Raw genomic sequence first — 17,529 nt, forward strand, 5'->3', positions numbered from 1 at the left:
ACTGAATGCTTTGGCAGTCGCCGATGTTCCTCCAGCAGCTCAACAAATCCCTATGTCGTCCTCGTACACACTGCTGCTGAGCCAGACTGGTGTCCAAAGCTGCCTCCACTGGCTCTCTGGACCCAGCTGAGGGGTTGCCCATGTCCCCTGGCATGTCTGGCTGATCTGCCTAGACTGTCAAGTACCTCGATGCACGGCACCACAGAGCTGATGAGGGAGTCATCTGTGTCCTGACATGGACACGAGGCCAACATGATCACAGTCCTGGAGGATGTCCCTAAAGATCCCCTGAAGACTGACCTCCAACCAACAACTGGAGTTCTTTAGTGGAGTGGGCCAACCAAAGGCAGCCGCATTTGCACACTTCCCAAATCTAAAACCAGGCTTCTCCAGACCACACCTCCCTCTGTTAACCTTGCGTTTGCACACATACTTCCTACCCACCCTCCACCCCACCTACACACACACATTCGGAAGGGCAGGGTCTAGTTAACTTCACGCATCTGTTCCATTCTGTGGCCACAAATGAGATTCAGGATGGCATCAGATTTCTCAGCAGGAATGCACAGGATGTTAGAAGGCATGGAAAAGAACATCTATCTCCCAAGCAAGCATTTGCATACTACTTGAGAACTTCCCTTAGCAAAACGAAAGAATAAACCAAGGACTGGAGGGTACGGGATGCAGGAAATGGTGGATCCACACTAGCAGTGGTAAAGGCAGAGGACAGATGAACAGCAAGGCTTAAGAAAGACTGGTCTACATCCTTCCACCCCAGAAGAGGTCTCCAGAGAGAGAGAAGACTCGACAGAAAACCCGATGGGATAGCACGTTGGTGGGAGGAGGAAGGGAACGGACATACTTTATTATGTATAATAAAAATAAAATTAAAATAATTCAAAGATTTTATGTATAATATACATAAGGCCTGGTAAGATATTATATAATATTATATATGTTTATACGTGTATTTTACGTATACATATAAAATATCTGGTAGATAAGCAGTAGCTAGAGTAAGGATTTTTCCTTAAAAGGGGATTAGAAATGCCAGGGAAACAAAGGGATACTCCGGAAAGAATGTGTTATTCACACTTAACCACTTAAGTATGGAGGAGCCATTTATGGAAAACCATACTTACACATTCCTAATAATTAAAACAAGAATACTCATTTAACTCAAGTGATGTAATTATGGTAACATGAGTGTTTGTGAAGAATGAGGGAAGACGGTTTAGGAAAACTAAACCAACATCCATCTTACAAAGAAGTCACCATATACTGTCCAAAGTACCGAGAAATTGCAGCAAAAACACATTGATGGAAATATGGCAGAAACTACCAAAGAAGCTGCTAAATAGCTGAGTGTTTGCCCCTAGGGAGTGATTGGGTTATGCAGAGATGGAGCAATGAGTGTTAGCTGCTTCACTAAGCCTTTCAGTATTTAGTGATTTTTAAAATTCATGTGCACGTATTATGCTGAAAAATTCTTTCAGGATTTAATTTTTTAATATAGGGTTTGTTTATTCAAAAAGAACAGCATTTACTTGTTTTAAACTTTTATTACAAGTAGTGCCATAAACTGAAAACCTCATATGGATTGAGAGTCCTTTAGATTTTAGAGTTTACAGGAAGCCTCAGGAAGAAACCATCAGAACTACTTGCAAGAAAACAACTTATCTGCTTACCTGAGTGAAACAGATACTAAAAGCATTCACATTCAGGAAAAGAGAAACAAGATTAAACAACATAAAGGAAAAGCTCACTAAATACAACAGGCAACTTCGCTTCTGGTAAAGTTTAGAAGTGCTGGGCCACCCTGAGATTTTTTTCCTTCCATAACATTTACTACAATTGTGATCAATTACGTGATTACATCTGTGTTTCACTCAGCAAAGGATGACTCCCATGAAGGCTGTGACCATGCTGGTTATACTCATTCCACAACACCCTGAGTCTGTTACGGTTCCTGACACAGAGAAAATGCTGCCTGAAAATCTACTGAATTAAAAAAAAGAATAAGAAAACTAACGACAACTTAAAAATTCAATTCTTTGGAAATTTCTGAATACTCCAATAATTCTCGAGTAAAAGAAGAACTAAAAGCGAGGGTAATGAACTATTTATAAACCAGAAACATAAAGAACATACAGATCATGATATGTTAAACTATGCGATGATGTCAAAAGTGTGCTGAGAGGGAAAAAATGAATGGTTTTTAGCTCATATAACTAAACAGTATGAATGTAAATGAGCTTAACACTCAAAAAGCTATGGAAATTCGAGGGAGGGGTGAAGTAGGAGAAACTGATTAATATAGATAAAGTCAGAAACCATGTTTAAAACATACAATATAAAACTAAACACCAAAGCTATAGACATGATAACTAAACCCAAGAGCTAAATCTTATTAATAGCAATAAAACAGGTAACACCTCTATGAAGTAAAGTAAAATGAAGAAATATACAACATTAAGATCGAGAAACGGGCATAACTATGTATAGAAACTGAATTAAAATTACAAGGTAAAAATAAATCCCAGCCTTTTGATTTTAAATAATTTACATGGTGACAAATGTCTGCTGCAAGGGATAAATGGGACTCCTCAACCACAGGTTAAAAGCCAGGATGATCACACATCTTGGTCAGATACCTGAAGAAACGTGTTGCTTTTGGAAATGCTCCTTATCATGCTGCTAGAGAGCCTGTATGTGGCACTTATATTTGACTAATGATGAAAAATTCCCCTCTTCTGGTAAGTAGGCTCCATGGAATAAAAAAAAGTCCTCCAAATCCTCTTTATGAGGACGTTGGTAGCTGTTCCCCTGCCTTGAGAGAAACAGTTCTTGATACGTGGAAATGTTTTTCAACAAAGAACGTGTTGCTTCAAATATGTTAAAACTGGCTCAAAATCCTATTTCAATTCCAGTGTCTACTGTTGGTATGGAAAGAATTTTTAGTGCTGTGGATAATCTATGGATCAATGGATTCAACAGACTGAAGATGCAATGAGAAAGGAATGAAACAAGGGCACTTCAGAAAAGTAATTCTTAAATTCTTTAGATATGAACTATTGGCTTCTGAAAAACAAACTACAAAGCCATATAACTAATGTAAAATATTAGATGCAATGGAGACTGTTATAAGTAACGTGAGGGAAAACTGTGACTCTGAAATTTAATAAGTGTTCTAGCAAGCTATCCATATCTGTCTCTGACTAAGGCTATTTTAAATTCTGTAAAAATAGATGTTAACCTGTAGAAAATGTGGTAATGCAAATAATTCCAGTCCATATAAAAGGCAACTGATGTCTCATAGTATCCCACTGATCATCACTCTGGGAATACTAATTTTCTATCCATTTTAAAGATTATTTCAGCATTCTTCACCTGACCATAAAGTAAAGTATTCTCAGTTCTCTTGAAATAAATTTGGCTTAAAACTCAGCATTCAGAAAACTAAGATCATGGCATCTGGTCCCATCACTTCACAGCAAATAGATGGGGAAACAGTGGAAACAGTGACAGACTTTATTTTGGGGGGGACCCAAAATCACTGCGGATGGTGACTGCAGTCATGAAATTAAAAGACACTTGTTTTGTGGCTCAGCTGGTAAAGAATCCACCTGCAATGAGGAAGACCTGGGTTTGATCCCTGGGTTGGGAAGATACCCTGGAGAAGGAAAAGGCTACCCACTCCAGTATTCTGGTCTAGAGAGGTCCATGGACTATATGGTCCATGGGGTCACAAAAAGTCAGACACGACTGAACGACTTTCACTTTCACTTTGCTCCTTGGAAGAAAAGTTATGACCAACCAGACAGCATATTAAAAAACAGAGACGTTACTTTGCCAACGAAGATCCATTTAGTCAAAGCTATGGTTTTTCCAGTAGTCTTGTATGGATGTAAGAGTTGGGACTACAAGGAAAGCTGAGTGCTGAAGAATTGAACTATGGTGTTGGAGAAGACTCTTGAGAATTCCTTGGACTGCAAGGAGGTCCAACCAGTCCATCCTAAAGGAAATCAGGCCTGAGCATTCATTGGAAGGACTGATGCTGAAACTCCAATACTTTGGCCACCTGATGAGAAGAAGTGACTCATTTGAAAAGACCCTCATGCTGGGAAAGATTGAACGTGGGAGGAGAAGGGGAAGACCGAGGAAGAGACGGTTGGGTGGCATCACCGACTCAATGGACACAAGTTTGAGTAAACTCCGGGAGTTGGTGATGGACAGGGAGCCCTGGCATCCTGCAGTCCCTGGGGTCGCAAAGAGCTGGACATGACTGAGTGACTGAACTGAACTGAACTGAATATCTTACTGATTCTCTCACTAATTAATGAGTTAAAATAAAATATTTGACAAATAATCATTTTATACTTGTATGAGTCATTATTTTATCTTTTTAAAAAACAATTCTTTGACAGTTTATATGCACATACAAATAAATACATGCAAACATAAATACACAATGTATGATCTTATAGATCAACTTTAATCATATGTTTCCAGTAATTTTGCTAAGTTTTAAATGAATTATGCTCATGGCAACCCCAAGAGACATTCCCACAAAGCCCAAGAGTAGAGCCAGGAGGATGAGCTTGGTCCTTGAATGGAAGTTTGCCAAGGGTCCATCCTGGGTCCAGAGCTGGTCTGTGTGGCTGAGCCATGGAAAGGGCTGGCTAAGGCATGGAAGAGTCAGAAGCACTATGAGAGGGCTCTGGAAGAAGAGAATAAACTCCATTATGGGAAGGAGGAACCAGGAAAAGGTGATCCTGGAAACTAGTCTTGCTGGGCTTCAACTAGCAGAGATGAGGCCGGCAAGGCCCCAGAGGCCAAAGAAAGTATGAGCAGTGGGCTGACAGTGGGAACACACAGCGATGCTCAAGGGAGCAGCAGTTTGGCAGAACTGTAGGCAGGTGTTCCTTGGACACGACTGGGAAGGTAAGAGAGAGATGGAAACTCGCCATTTGGCAAAGTATGCTTTTGACTAGGTCATTTTGGATACTGTGGACATGTGATGGCCAATTTGACAGCTTATTCTCCTTTTCCGGATCTTTCAACTCAACTTGCCAAGAGGATGCAAATCACAAGCAGCTAAGCATGAACAGTTGAATACTAATCAAAGGGGAAAGAATGAGTTGATTGTGGCTGTGTTTGAACAGGAAATTCCTCTAGCCAGCTCTTGCGTCTCTTCCGCACGTGACCTGGGGCTCTGGGTTGCTATGTTGCTGGTGGCAATAGATGCTCCATTGGCCACAGCTGAAAGGTTTATGGTTTGTTTTTCAGGGCAAGGAAGTAGGTGTGAAGTAGGTATGAAAACTTTCGATATTTGCTGCCATTGCCAAAATGCTTCTATTATGTCCTCTACACCCTGCAAGAATCTCCCTACCCAAAGGTTCTCCTCAAATGCCTCATTCCCAAATGCAAGTTGTCCTGAGAAACACCCACTGGAACACACCAAAACCCCTCTATCACCTAAGCTCAGTATCTTCCCTAACTTGAAGGGATCACTGAAACCTAGAGTTAAAAATCCAAATGACAGCTAAAACTTAACTGACAAAATATTATTATAAAACTAGAAGCAGTGTAGTAGTGTGCATGCTCTGTCATGTCCAGCTCTTTGCCACCCCATGGGCTGGAGTCTACTAGGCTCCTGTGTCCATGGGACTTTCCAGGCAAGAATACTGGAGTGAGTGGCCAGTTCCTCCTCCAGGGGAACTATCCAACCCTAGGATCAAACCTGCATCTTTTCTATCTCCTGCACTCGCAGGCAGATTCTTTACCACTGGCGCCACCTGAGAAGTAGTGCTCAGTTCAGTTCAGTTGCTCAGTCGTGTCTAACTCTTTGCGACCCCATGGACTGCAGCATGCCAGGCCTCCCTGTCCATCACCAACTCCCAGAATTTACTCAAACTCATGTCCATTAAGTCGGTGATGCCATCCAACCATCTCATCCTCTGTCATCGCCTTCTCCTCCTGCCTTCAATCTTTCCCAGCATCAGGGTCTTTTCAGATGAGTCAGTTCTTCACATTAGGTGGCCGAAGTATTGGAGTTTCAGCTTCAGCATCAGTCCTTCCAATGAATATGCAGATGACACCACCCTTATGGCAGAAACTGAAGAAGAACTAAAGAGCCTCTTGATGGAAGTAAAAGAGGAGAGTGAAAAAGTTGGCTTAAAGCTCAACATTCAGAAAACTAAGGTCATGGCATCTGGTCCCATCACTTCATGGCAAATAGAAGGGGAAACAGTGGAAACAGTGACAGACTTTATTTTCTTGAGCTCCAAAATCACTGCAGATGGTGAGTGCAGCCATGAAATTAAAAGATGCTTATTCCTTAGAAGCAAAGTTATGACCAACCTAGACAGCATATTCAAAAGCAGAGACATTACTTTGCCACCAAAGTCTGTCTAGTCAAGGCTGCAGTCATGTATGGATGTGACAATTGGACTATAAAGAAAGCTGAGCACCAAAGAATTGACACTTTTGAACTGTGGTGTTGGAGAAGACTCTTGAGAGTCCCTTTGACTGCAAGGAGATCCAACCAGCCCATCCTAAAGGAAATCAGTCCTGAATATTCATTGGAGAAGTAGTATAATGAAAGTTAAAATGATGGATTAAAAATAGCAACATCAAAATGGTTACAACATACATCAAAAAGAATACCCAGGAGTAAACACATCTAAGGAGGCAAAATACCTGTGGTCTGAAAACTGTAAGACACTGATTAAAGAAATTGAAGATAATACAAATAGATGGAAAGGTATACCATGTTCTTAGACTGGAAGAATCAACACTGTTAAAATGACCATACTACTGAAGGACATCTAAAGATTCAATGCAACATCTATCAAATTGCCAGTGGTATTTGTCACAGAATCAGAGCAAAAATTTTTTTAATTTGTATGGAAGCAAAGAAGATCCTAAATAGGCAAAACAATTTTGAGAAAGAAGACCCAAGCTGGAGGAATTATGCTCCCTGACTGTTGACTATACTATAAGGCTACAGTTATCAAAACAGTGTGGTACTGGCACAAAACAGACATGTATATCAACGGAAAAGGGTAGAAAGCCCAGAAATAAATCCACACACTTATGGTCAATTAATTAATCTACAACAAATGAGGCAAGACTACACAAAAGAGAAAAGACAGTCTCTTTAATAAGCGGTACTGGGAAAGCTGGTCAGCTACATGTAAGAGAATGAAATCAGAACATTCTCTAACACCATATACAAAAATAAATTCAAAATGGATTAAAGACCTAAATGTAAGACCAGATACTATAAAACTCCTAGAGGAAAACATAGGCAGAACACACATTGACATAAATCATAGCAATATATTTTTAGATCCATCTCCTAGAGTGATGAAAACAAAAATAAACAAATGGGACTTAATTGAACTTGAAGCTTCTGCACAGCACAGGAAACCATAAAAAGACAACCTATGATCTCGGAGAGAATGTTTGCAAACAATGTGACCAACGAGGGATTAATTTCCAAAATACAAAAACAGCTCATACAGCTTAATACCAAAAAAAAAAAAGGGCAACCCAATCAAAAAACGGACAGGAAACCTAAATAGACATTTCTCCAAAGAGGACATACGGATGGCCAACAAGCACATGAAAAGATGCTCAACAGCACTAATTATTGGAGAAATGCAAACCAAACTACAACGAGGTATCACCTCAAAACAGTCAGGATGGTCATCATCAAAAAGTCTACAAATACTGGATTTGTAGAGAAATAATAAATTTGCTGGAGAGGGTATGGCAAGAAGGGAACCCTCTTACACTGTCAGTGGGAATGCACATTGGTACAGCCACTATGGAGAACAGTATAGAGACACTCCTTTAAAAAATAAAATTAGAGTTGTCATCTGATCCATCAGTCCCACTCCTGGGCATATACCCAGAAAAAACTCTAATTTGAAAAGATACACACACCACCATGTTCACAGCAGCACTATCTACAATTGCCAAGACATGGAAGCAACCTAAGAATCCATCGGCAGATGAATGGACAAAGAATATGTGGTACATATGTACAATGGAATACTACTCAGCCGTGAAAAGAATGAAATCATGCCATTTTGCGGCAACATGGATGAACCTAGAGATTATCACATTAAGTGAAGCAAGTCAGCCAGAGAAAGACAATTATCATATGATAGCCCTCATATTTGGAACCTAAAATGTTGATACAAATGAATTTAGTTCCAAAACAGAAAGAGACTCACAGACACAGAAAACAAATTCATGGTTACCAAAGGGGATAGAGGCAGTGGGGAGAGGGGGAGAAAAAAAGAAAAAGAAAAGAAGTCTCATGCAAGTTCATGTTAACTTGTTCACTAATTATACAATAAAATTGCTGGAATACTTTCTTAAGAAAAAAAAAAAACAAACACGGTTACATCAGAGCATCCTGCTCTGGAGGAGTGGTGGGTAGAGACCATCCCCCACCCAAAGGATGGGGGGTTGCTAAAAACTGTCTTGAATCAGGCAAGTGAAAACACCAGAGCTGTGTCATAGGACTATCACTCCATGAACAAACAGCGTGAGAAAGAGAGTGAGACCAGGAGCAAGGGAACCACTAGAGGATGATGATATTATCTGGTTATAAATCAGGGGACCTGGCTTATGGGGATGGTGGTCTCTGCCAGTCCATTTGAGAACAGTCAACAAAAGTTGAAAATAATCATAAAAGCAGCAGCAGCAGCCGCTAATACGTATCTAGCCCTTGCTGTGTGCCAGGCATAGTGCGAAACATTTTGTTCACACATTTACTCATTTAACCCTCACTGTAAGAGGCAGGTCCAAGGCTGGCTGACCCTGGGAGTCTGATTCAAGAGTCTGCGCTCCTAACCTTCATAGGACACTACCCCTCATTTCTTGGTCATGTGGGCTGAAAGCCAAGAGCTACCTACCTGAAGTATAGGCTAAGGTGACATTTTCTCATAGGGACTTTTCCTACCTGTGTTCCCTTGGGGCTGCCCCAGGTTGGCCAGAGATTTTCCAGCGGGGGACACTTGCTGGCTCTCTGATTCCTGGGAACAGCTGAGTTCCAGCTCATAAGCAGGCATGAGAACCCTTGCCCCCTGACAGTTGGTAAGGTCTCCATACAGCAAGTTCTCTGCACTCTGCTCCCTGGGCTGACTCTGAGATCATTCTCTATTTCTAGCACATGGTGACTTGTCTCTCTTGGCTTCCGGCTCAGCATTGCTTCTTGGTTTATAATTTGGTTTATTTGTATGTGTGTTTGCAGCAGGTGATTGGGAGGGAAGAAAGGGCTTACTGCTCATCTGCGCAATCTACCATATTGCCTCAAAGTCCAAATAGGTCCACTCAGAAAGCCTGGAACTAACCAGCACTTTCTGGAAACAGACTTTGATTTTAGACACCCCAAGGGTGAGCTGTCAGACAAACACGCGAGAAGAGGGCTCATGGAGCTGGCGTGGGAATGCAGGTGTAGGGCTAGAGAGAGGGATGAGTGCAAGGAGGCAGCCTCCACGGGGGCAAGGAGGAGAAGACAGATGGGGCTTTCCAAGCCGGGAAGACCCCATGGGAGAGGACTCGGATCAGGAAAGGTGAGAGCTGGGCCAGAGCCCCGCCAGACACTTACAGCCCATAGGCGAGAGGGACAAAAGTGGTCAGGGAGGAGCCAGCTGTCAGAACGCAGTGGGGGTGGGGGTGGGGAAGGGAATAAGCTGCGTGAAGAGAGATGTTTCAGGAAGGGGGTGACAGATGTTGTGGCAAAGTGAAGGCAGACAAGGGTGCAGACATCAGCAGAACTCCTGAGAACGGAGAGGCGGGGAGGGACAGGCGATGAGTCATCAGGGGATGTCCTCTCCTCCCCACCTCGCCTCCCATCTGAGCCATGGCTCAGGGAAGCGTGGGACAGCCTTGCCCATCATGACATCCTCCACAGCATCCGAGGGGGCACTCCATTGGACACAGAGGGGAGAGGCACCTCCCACACGAAAGCTGAAAATCTGAAATACATGAACGCCACCACCCATCTGCCTTCCTGGGATACCCGCTCAACGACCCTGTGGCCCCAGATGCCTGAAGTGAGAGTCCGGCTCCCAGGCAGGTCCCCTCCAGGCCACTGCCCTGCAGACCAGGCCTCCTGACCCATCGGCTGTGAATTCCTCCCAGCCAAGTTCTTCAGTTTTCATTTTGCTGCTGCAGATGGGTCAGACTCTCTGGATCAATTCAGTAGGAAAGGGCGAATCCCGATAGGAACATGTACGCAGCAAGCAGAGTGTGTGTGTGTTTAGCTCATGACTGTAACTAAAGAGTGACTCACCCATACTTCGGGAATTCCATACCCTCGGGTCTCTCCTGTCTAAGTCCAGCTCCTCTCAGGACTGCTCTGATCTGAGAAAAGGTCTCACCCTCGTCCCAGCTGTTGTTGCCATTGTTCAGTCACTCAGTCGTGTCCGACTCTTTGTGACCCCATGGACTGCAGCACGCCAGGCTTCCCTGTCCCGTGGGGTCTTCCTGGCTTGGAGAGCCCCATCTATCTTCTCCTTCATGCCCCAGTGGTAGCCGCCTCCTTGAGCTCATCCCAATCTCTCTCTAGCCCTAGACCTGAGTTCCCAGCTGCTCAGGCCTCAAACCTAGGAACTGCCCTCCAGGCCCCTCTTTGCTTTATCTCTGATATCCCATCCTTCACAAATCCCACTGCTTCTGTCTTCAGAATGCCTCCCCTCAGTTCCCTTCTCTCCTGTGCACTGCCACTGCCCCAGTTTAGCCAGCACTGACTCACTCGTGGATTCTGCCCTAACGCCCTAACCCAGCCTCATTTCCACTCTTGCCCCCCTGCACCTCCTCGGCAATCTGCTTTTCACAGAGTGCATGCATGCTCAGTCGTGTCCAGCTCTTTGCAACACTATGGACCACAGCCCACCAGGGTCCTCTGTCCATGGGATTCTCCGGGCAAGAACACTGGAGTGTGTTGCCATGCCTTCCTCCAGGGGATCTTCCTGACCCAGGGATAGAACCCGAGTCTTTTAACCATCTCCTACATTGACAAGTGGGTTCTTTACCACTAGTGTTACATGGGAAGCCACAGAGTTGAAACATTAATTTTAAAAAACACAAAAAGCAACTGTGAACCAGATCGTGTCTGTCTCCTGTTTGATCTTCTCTTCAGGCTGAGCCCCTCCCCAGCGGCCCCGCAGCCCACCCACAGTACCCTCACAGTGTCCCCCAGGCCCACTGTGCTCCGGCCACACCGGTTGTAGAGTTTCTTCCACGATGATCTCTGCACTGGCTGTGCCCACTTCTTGGTGCGGCTGGCTCCCTCTTGTCACTCAGGTCTGAGAGAGGCATTCCCTGAACACGCAGTTGATTCCTACCAATCCTCCTCTTTGGGTCTTCAGCATCACTTTTACTGCTATCTGTCAGCTCTTGGTTCATTACTTCATGCATTCAACACACATTTATTGGTCACTTCCCGCACCAGCTAGAATAGGCATGTGTTTAATCTCCCTCAAAAATGCAGTGTCTCCCTTGGATAACATAAAAGCCCATGAAACAGGGGCTTTGACCATAGCCTCAGGGCCTGGCATGGAGCGGGCAAGGGGAGTTTGATAAATACCTGATTTGCAGAAATGAATAAGAGCCATATGGTACGTGTGCTCAGGAAATCAGAGCTGGCTGGTAGGACTTCTTACTTAGGTCTCGTGGCTTTGAGGCTCCTGATATTCCAAAGTGGGCCTGGCACTGGGATAAATCAAACCCTGTCTGCACTTTCCCAGGCCAGCAGAAGGTGACTCCCTCCCTGTTGGCACAACCGACCAGCATTTATGAAGGGCCTACTATGTGTGGGCCTGTGAGCAAGGTCAGCTTCCGTCTTGTCACAGATCACCAAGCCACTTGTAGTCAGCAGCCAGGCCGACGGGCTGCCCTGCCCACCCAGTAATGACCAGCTGGCCCTCACTGAAGGCCGTCTGTGGGGAAATCAAGTGGCAGGCCTCTTCTTAAACCTGTGACCCCCCCTTCACCCAGGTTTCCCAGATAGCCAGGGTTTCAGGGCAACCCAGGGACAGCACTCAGGGAGCTGGTCACTCCCTGTCCCCAGGGGCCCGTGTGCCAACCTCACATCTCCAGCCCCACTTCCCAGGCAGCGTGGGTGCCCACTCTTCCTTGCCCTATGCCCGGCCTGATTCCAACATCAAGTTCTATCGCAGACAGGCCATCCAGCGAATGGATAAGAATGCGGACGAGTCCAGCAAGGCAGAGCTGAGCTGTGTTGGCTCTGGCACTCACCAGCTCTGTGATCTTGGGCAGGTCACAGGAAGCCTCAGCTTCCGTCTCTGCACAATGAAGCCTATTAAAGCGCTGACCTTGGGGCTCCTACAGCTGGTGTGCCTGCTCCCCTTGCCCTGTGGGCCCATGAGTTCTCACCAGTCCCATATCAAGGGACAGGTGCGGGGAAGCGAAACAGCAGTTTCGGGGCAGCATTTCAATGGCTAATCTCATTAGCAGGAAAAGAAGTAGCAAAAGGATGCAATCGAACACAACAAATGCATAGAAGTCAAATGACCCACTGTAAACTCAGCTGGGCAGTAGGGATACAGAGCAAATATCCAACTTCATCAAGAAGGAAGGCAGTCAAAGAGGGAGGCCAGCCTGTGGGCAGCACTGCAGAACAGACGCCCCATGTTCTCCATCCTGATAGGTGGAGAGAGCGTCAGGAATACTGTGGCATTGCCAACTCCACTGGGCTGGAGGTGGATATGGATAAAGGAGAAAGATGGCCTGTTTGGCCCATTTCCCAAATGCCCTGCACCAACCACTGTCCTTGGACTAACAAGACAGGTGGGCGAAAGGGGAAAGAATGGTCTGAAACAAAGGCTGAATGGCGGGTTTGCCCAAAGCAAACAGCTCCCCACACGAGGCCTTGGAGATGTCGTGCTGTGATCCCCACCAAGTGTATCAGCTCCTCTCTCCCCAACACAACTGCTGGCGGCTGCTATATTTATCTCCTAGGAAACTGCATCTCCCCTTCTTTTACCCTGGTAAGCAGCCCTCCGTAACCAAGAAAACAGTCTTGGTCCTCAGTCCTTAGGAAGCCACGGGGAGATTCCTCAGAAAAATAACAGCTGTTGTTGCCCTGGGTCCCTGCCCTCTGGTGACACACAAACTCAGCTTCCTGGCCTATCTCTAGCTCCTACCAGCTAGATGCCCACTGAGAGGTCAAAGTCAGGGCCAATTCCAGGCGACTGTGGTGGGGGCGGGGGGTGGGCAGCAGAAGCCATGGCCTAACCAAGGAGTAAGTGACCAAAAGGTGGCCTTCAAGGCCTGGCTGCAGCTCCCTGCCTCACTGGCGTGTGTCTCCTCCCTGGGGCCCTCCGACTTCCCTTCCCCAGATCAAGGGACAAGCAGGGAGAAGGAAAACAGCTCTTTCCTGGCAACATTTCCTGAGCTAATCTCATTACCAGAAATGAATGGCAAAAGAAGGATGAACCCCAGGGGCCAGCGGCCCAGCCAGTAGCAGCCGCAGCCAGAACAGAGACTCCACGGCCCGGGGCAGCACCGAGAGTCTGCTTATCTCATCTTCAAGGTTCCTATCGGAGCGCTGCAGACGAAAGAGACAACAGGACCCCTCTCTTGTTCTGAGTGCCAAGAGGCCGTGGGTGCTGTCTTTCCTGCTGAGCTCCGTGGGGTGTGGTGGGGAAGCACGGAGACTCTGGAACAGACTGTTGAGTTTGGTTTCTGCTCTGCCTCCGGGCCAGGGAACCCTGCATGTCCTCCCACTGCCCTGAGCCTCCATCTCCTCATCTGTAATTGAGAACACTGACAACAGCGGTAGCCTCAATGGGGAGCTGTCAAGAGGAAATGAGTTAATACAGGGAAAGCTTTTAGGGCAGCACTGGGCAGATCTGTAAGGAAGAACAGCTGACCCCTGTGGCCTGGAAGGGAGTTAGGTGAGGAAGCTCAGGTTTTCAAATGGGTCCTGGGTGGATATTTCATTCCCGGCTCCCCGGGGAGCAGTGGGAGATTTGTTTTCATACAAAGCCATGATGACTGGTCACCGTAGCACAGGGCTCTGTCGAGCCACAGGGGGCGGTCCTGGGTGCTGCTCTGGCCTGACGCTGCCACCGTCCAGGGCAGGGCATGGCACCCTGGGGAGAACGCTGGCCAAAGCTCCATGGATGGGCCCTGCTCATTCATGACTGGGTGGCATCTCTGTGCCGGACCCTGAGCCACCCTGTTGCCTTGTGCGCTGACCCCCTGCAGCTCTCACTGACTGTGCCACTTACAGGGGTCACCGAGAGTCCCTGTGTTACTGACAGTAAGCTCTGTGCACCGTGAGAATCATCATTCCTTCTTCCGGGCCCACACATAGCTCCCAGCAGTCCAAGAAACAATAGCAGCATCTAAATGATGGAAAATTCATTTGAGAAAGAATCTCCAAGCAACTTTCGAAAAAAGTCTCAGGGTTCAGATGCACTCGGGGAAATCACAGGGCTGGCAGCAGCCACAGAGACCAGTGGCTTCCAAACTTGCTTCTGACCTCCAAAGCCATGGCTCAACTCAAGTTCACCCAGAAGCCCAGGATGTAAAACTGATACAGCCGAGTCGCTCTGGCAGGAATCGTGCCCAGGCGGCCTGCTGGACGCCCTCCCGCCTCTGCCCCAGGCCCTGCTGGCCTTGAGGCAGCTCCAAGGAGCCCCTGGGCTCCCCGAAGCACTGATGGAACACCACAGATTCAGGCCAAGCTCTCTGAGTAGACACGAGGAGACGAGTCCCACAGAATCACTCTGCACAGATGGTGCCTGAACACAGACCTGGTTTTCCGATTCCGGGCTAACACCTCTTGCTCCACTTTGCTGTGGCTTCATCTATGGAAAATTGCAATTTAAAGAAACAAGGCTCGCTTCTGATCACCTACAACATAATCCCTAAGTATTTTACAGGCCCCTGAACCAGCCAAGTCTGAAACAGAGCCCAGCCCCGCAGCCTGGCAGAGAGAAGTTCGGAAATGAGCTGCAGAGGCGCAGCTGATGGTTCCGTACACTTTCCTTCAGTTCTGTGGGACATAAATAGATTTTGAAAGGCTGGGGCTGTGTGGCCGTGAGAGACCCCGGACGAGGAGGTGAGGCCCTGGACCAGGAGGTGAGACCCCAGACTAGGAGGTGAGACCCCAGACCAGGTGGGCCAGGAAGTGAATACTAATGAGAGGTGGAGAGCCATGGCTTCCCCTTGTCAGGCACAGTGCCAAGCTCGGGAGGATAAAGAGGCCTGAGATATTTTTAAAGTATTTTTACAGCAGAAAAACTTTCCTACAGACTCAATTATATAACGATCAGACTCCACCTCTGAGCTGAAATTATCCATGGCCTTCAGGAAAAAAAAAAAATCATTTTTCCCTACATGAGGGTCACAGGTTTCTCCAAAGAAACTCTTGGGATGTACGGTCAGCAGCCCTGGGGCAACTGCAAACCATCAGCCCGGAGGACTTCCCCAGGGCAGTTTGGGGCCAGAGGAGCAAACATCACGCCACTGACCCCACCGTCATACGTGATGCTGTCGGGTCCAGGAGGCGCCTCTCCAGGGGCCCTTCTGACCCCAGCCACACCAGCATCCTCACAGCTTCCCTGTCCCAAAACAGGGTCGAGGTCACTGAAGGGGAGAGTGTGGCCAGGGGACACAATTAACCCACAGTCATCTTGTGTTGGTGGAAAACGGCAGACCGAGAAAGGCTTCTGGGCCTCAGGAACGGAGAACCTCACCCAAGAAGTGACAGCCCAGACGGAAGGAGCAGTCTTAGGGAGATTAACTTACAGCCCAGGTTTTCGTCAGCCTGAAGATGGGCGCGCTCTGCAATGCTGACACCACAGACATGAGAGAATGAAGGTTGTTGAGTTCTAGAAGTTTCTGGGGGGGGAAAAAAGATATGGAATTGATTATTTTGTGCTATAAACAACAGAACAAAAACATACCAAATGCTGTCATATTTATGAAATTCAATTACACTTAAAAATATCTCATGTAGAAAATATAGTTCTAGGAAGTTCATAGAAACCATATGCTCTTTTTCTTTCGAATTGTTAAAAGGTGAGTGTGCATCTGAAACATGTGCCAAATTGCATAAGCTGACCAGCCTGGCTGCTGGACAGAAACGTGGCCCGGGATGAGGTTTGATAGTGTCCTTTCTGCTCCGTTTTTAGATGAATCTCAACTGTCCCAGCAGGCTTCTGTAAACTGGGTCAATGTGGGTCTTCTGTGATCACCTTCATACCCAGCACAAGGGAGGCTGAGGAAAGATGTTATCAATCTGCTGGGAACACGGAGCTCCAGCTTCCCAGACACTGGACCATGCTCCCCTGAATCAGACCCCAAATGAGTGAGAATATTTGGATTTAATTCCATCTCAGACAAGTTCCTCACCACAAGAGCGAGGTTAAGTGCAGAAAAATGTAATTCCTCTGCTCTCGGTTTTACGCTGGGGAAAAACCTGCTATCAGGACGCAGGTTCCCCTTCTCACTCTCGGGAGTCAGTGAAGGCTGTGTAGCCGGCTGGCTCCATGGGACTGAGAGGTCTGGTGCCAACTCCGGTTCCCACTACAGGTGTGTCCTCTGGCAAGTTACCTAAGCCTTCTGAGCCTCCATGTCTTCAGACTTAAAACAAGGAGCCTCTGCTGCATGGGCCGTGCACGTAACCTGCTTGACCAGAACCTGGCATCAGGAACAGCACGCAGCGCAGTGTGGGCCGCCCGTTCTCCGTCAGGAAGACTTGGCCCCAGCCCAACCCCTTCCTCATCACTGTCGCGGGTGCTTCCAAGTAGGTGCCGCTCCCTCTAGTATGTCTTTCCTGACCATGCTCCCAAGTCTAGGAGGTAGAAACCCGCCACCTGTGCGTTCCCACAGCAGCCTGTGCATCTCCTCAGCACCCGGGACTAGATTCCACTCTCATCTGCCCCTCTCTCACCCGGGACCGAGTGTTCCCTGAGAGCAGGGGTGAAGTGGGATCTCCCATCACAGCCCTCGGGCCTAGCAGCACAGAGCAGGACCTAGTAAATGAGCAAATACGTGAGGAGGACTATGCCTAGTCCTCACAGCTGTTCCTACCCGGGGATTTCTCCCTTGCCACACTAGTGACTGCTGCATTTCACACATCTGTAACACTCCCTAACTGCTTCCTGTGGGCAATAATAGATTCTCTGAGGGAGCCGAATTTCATCCTTTGTATCTGAATTGCTGTGCTTGTCACAGGATTCCTTTTAGAGCTGAAGGTCCTCTGGGAGATTATCTAATCCGCTCCTTTCATTTTATAGATGGAAAACCGAGGCCCAGAGAAAGGAGGGGCTCACACAAGACACACCCGGGGCACACAGCATCAGCATGATGGTCCGCCATCGGGAAATGGCAGAGCTTAAGGAGGAATCGTTGCAGGCCCCTCAGGTGGGGACTGTAAACTTCCAAACTGAAAGCACCAGGTGGGCTGGAACTCCGTCCCACTTTCTCTCGTGGCCCAGCAAGAACTCATCAGCAGGAAAAAAGTTCCAC

The 17,529-nt window shown here is 47.0% G+C and overlaps 1 protein-coding gene across 22 annotated transcripts in view; it reads right to left on the bottom strand.

Annotated features, from left to right (window-relative positions):
• The window catches only part of RALGPS1 (Ral GEF with PH domain and SH3 binding motif 1), a 302,499-nt gene that overhangs the window by 167,873 nt on the left and 117,097 nt on the right, over nt 1–17,529 (bottom strand). For all 22 annotated transcript variants that reach the window (XR_011255489.1, XM_069582375.1, XM_069582374.1 and 19 more), the window contains one exon: nt 15,805–15,897. Coding sequence is in view for 21 of the 22 variants with exons in the window: in XM_069582375.1 (XP_069438476.1) it covers nt 15,805–15,897 (93 nt within the window). In the remaining variant the exon portion in view is untranslated. The remainder of the gene's footprint in view (nt 1–15,804; nt 15,898–17,529) is intronic.

The sequence above is a fragment of the Ovis canadensis genome, chromosome 3 (assembly GCF_042477335.2).
Source record: "Ovis canadensis isolate MfBH-ARS-UI-01 breed Bighorn chromosome 3, ARS-UI_OviCan_v2, whole genome shotgun sequence".
In the NCBI taxonomy this organism is placed as follows: Eukaryota; Metazoa; Chordata; class Mammalia; order Artiodactyla; family Bovidae; genus Ovis; species Ovis canadensis.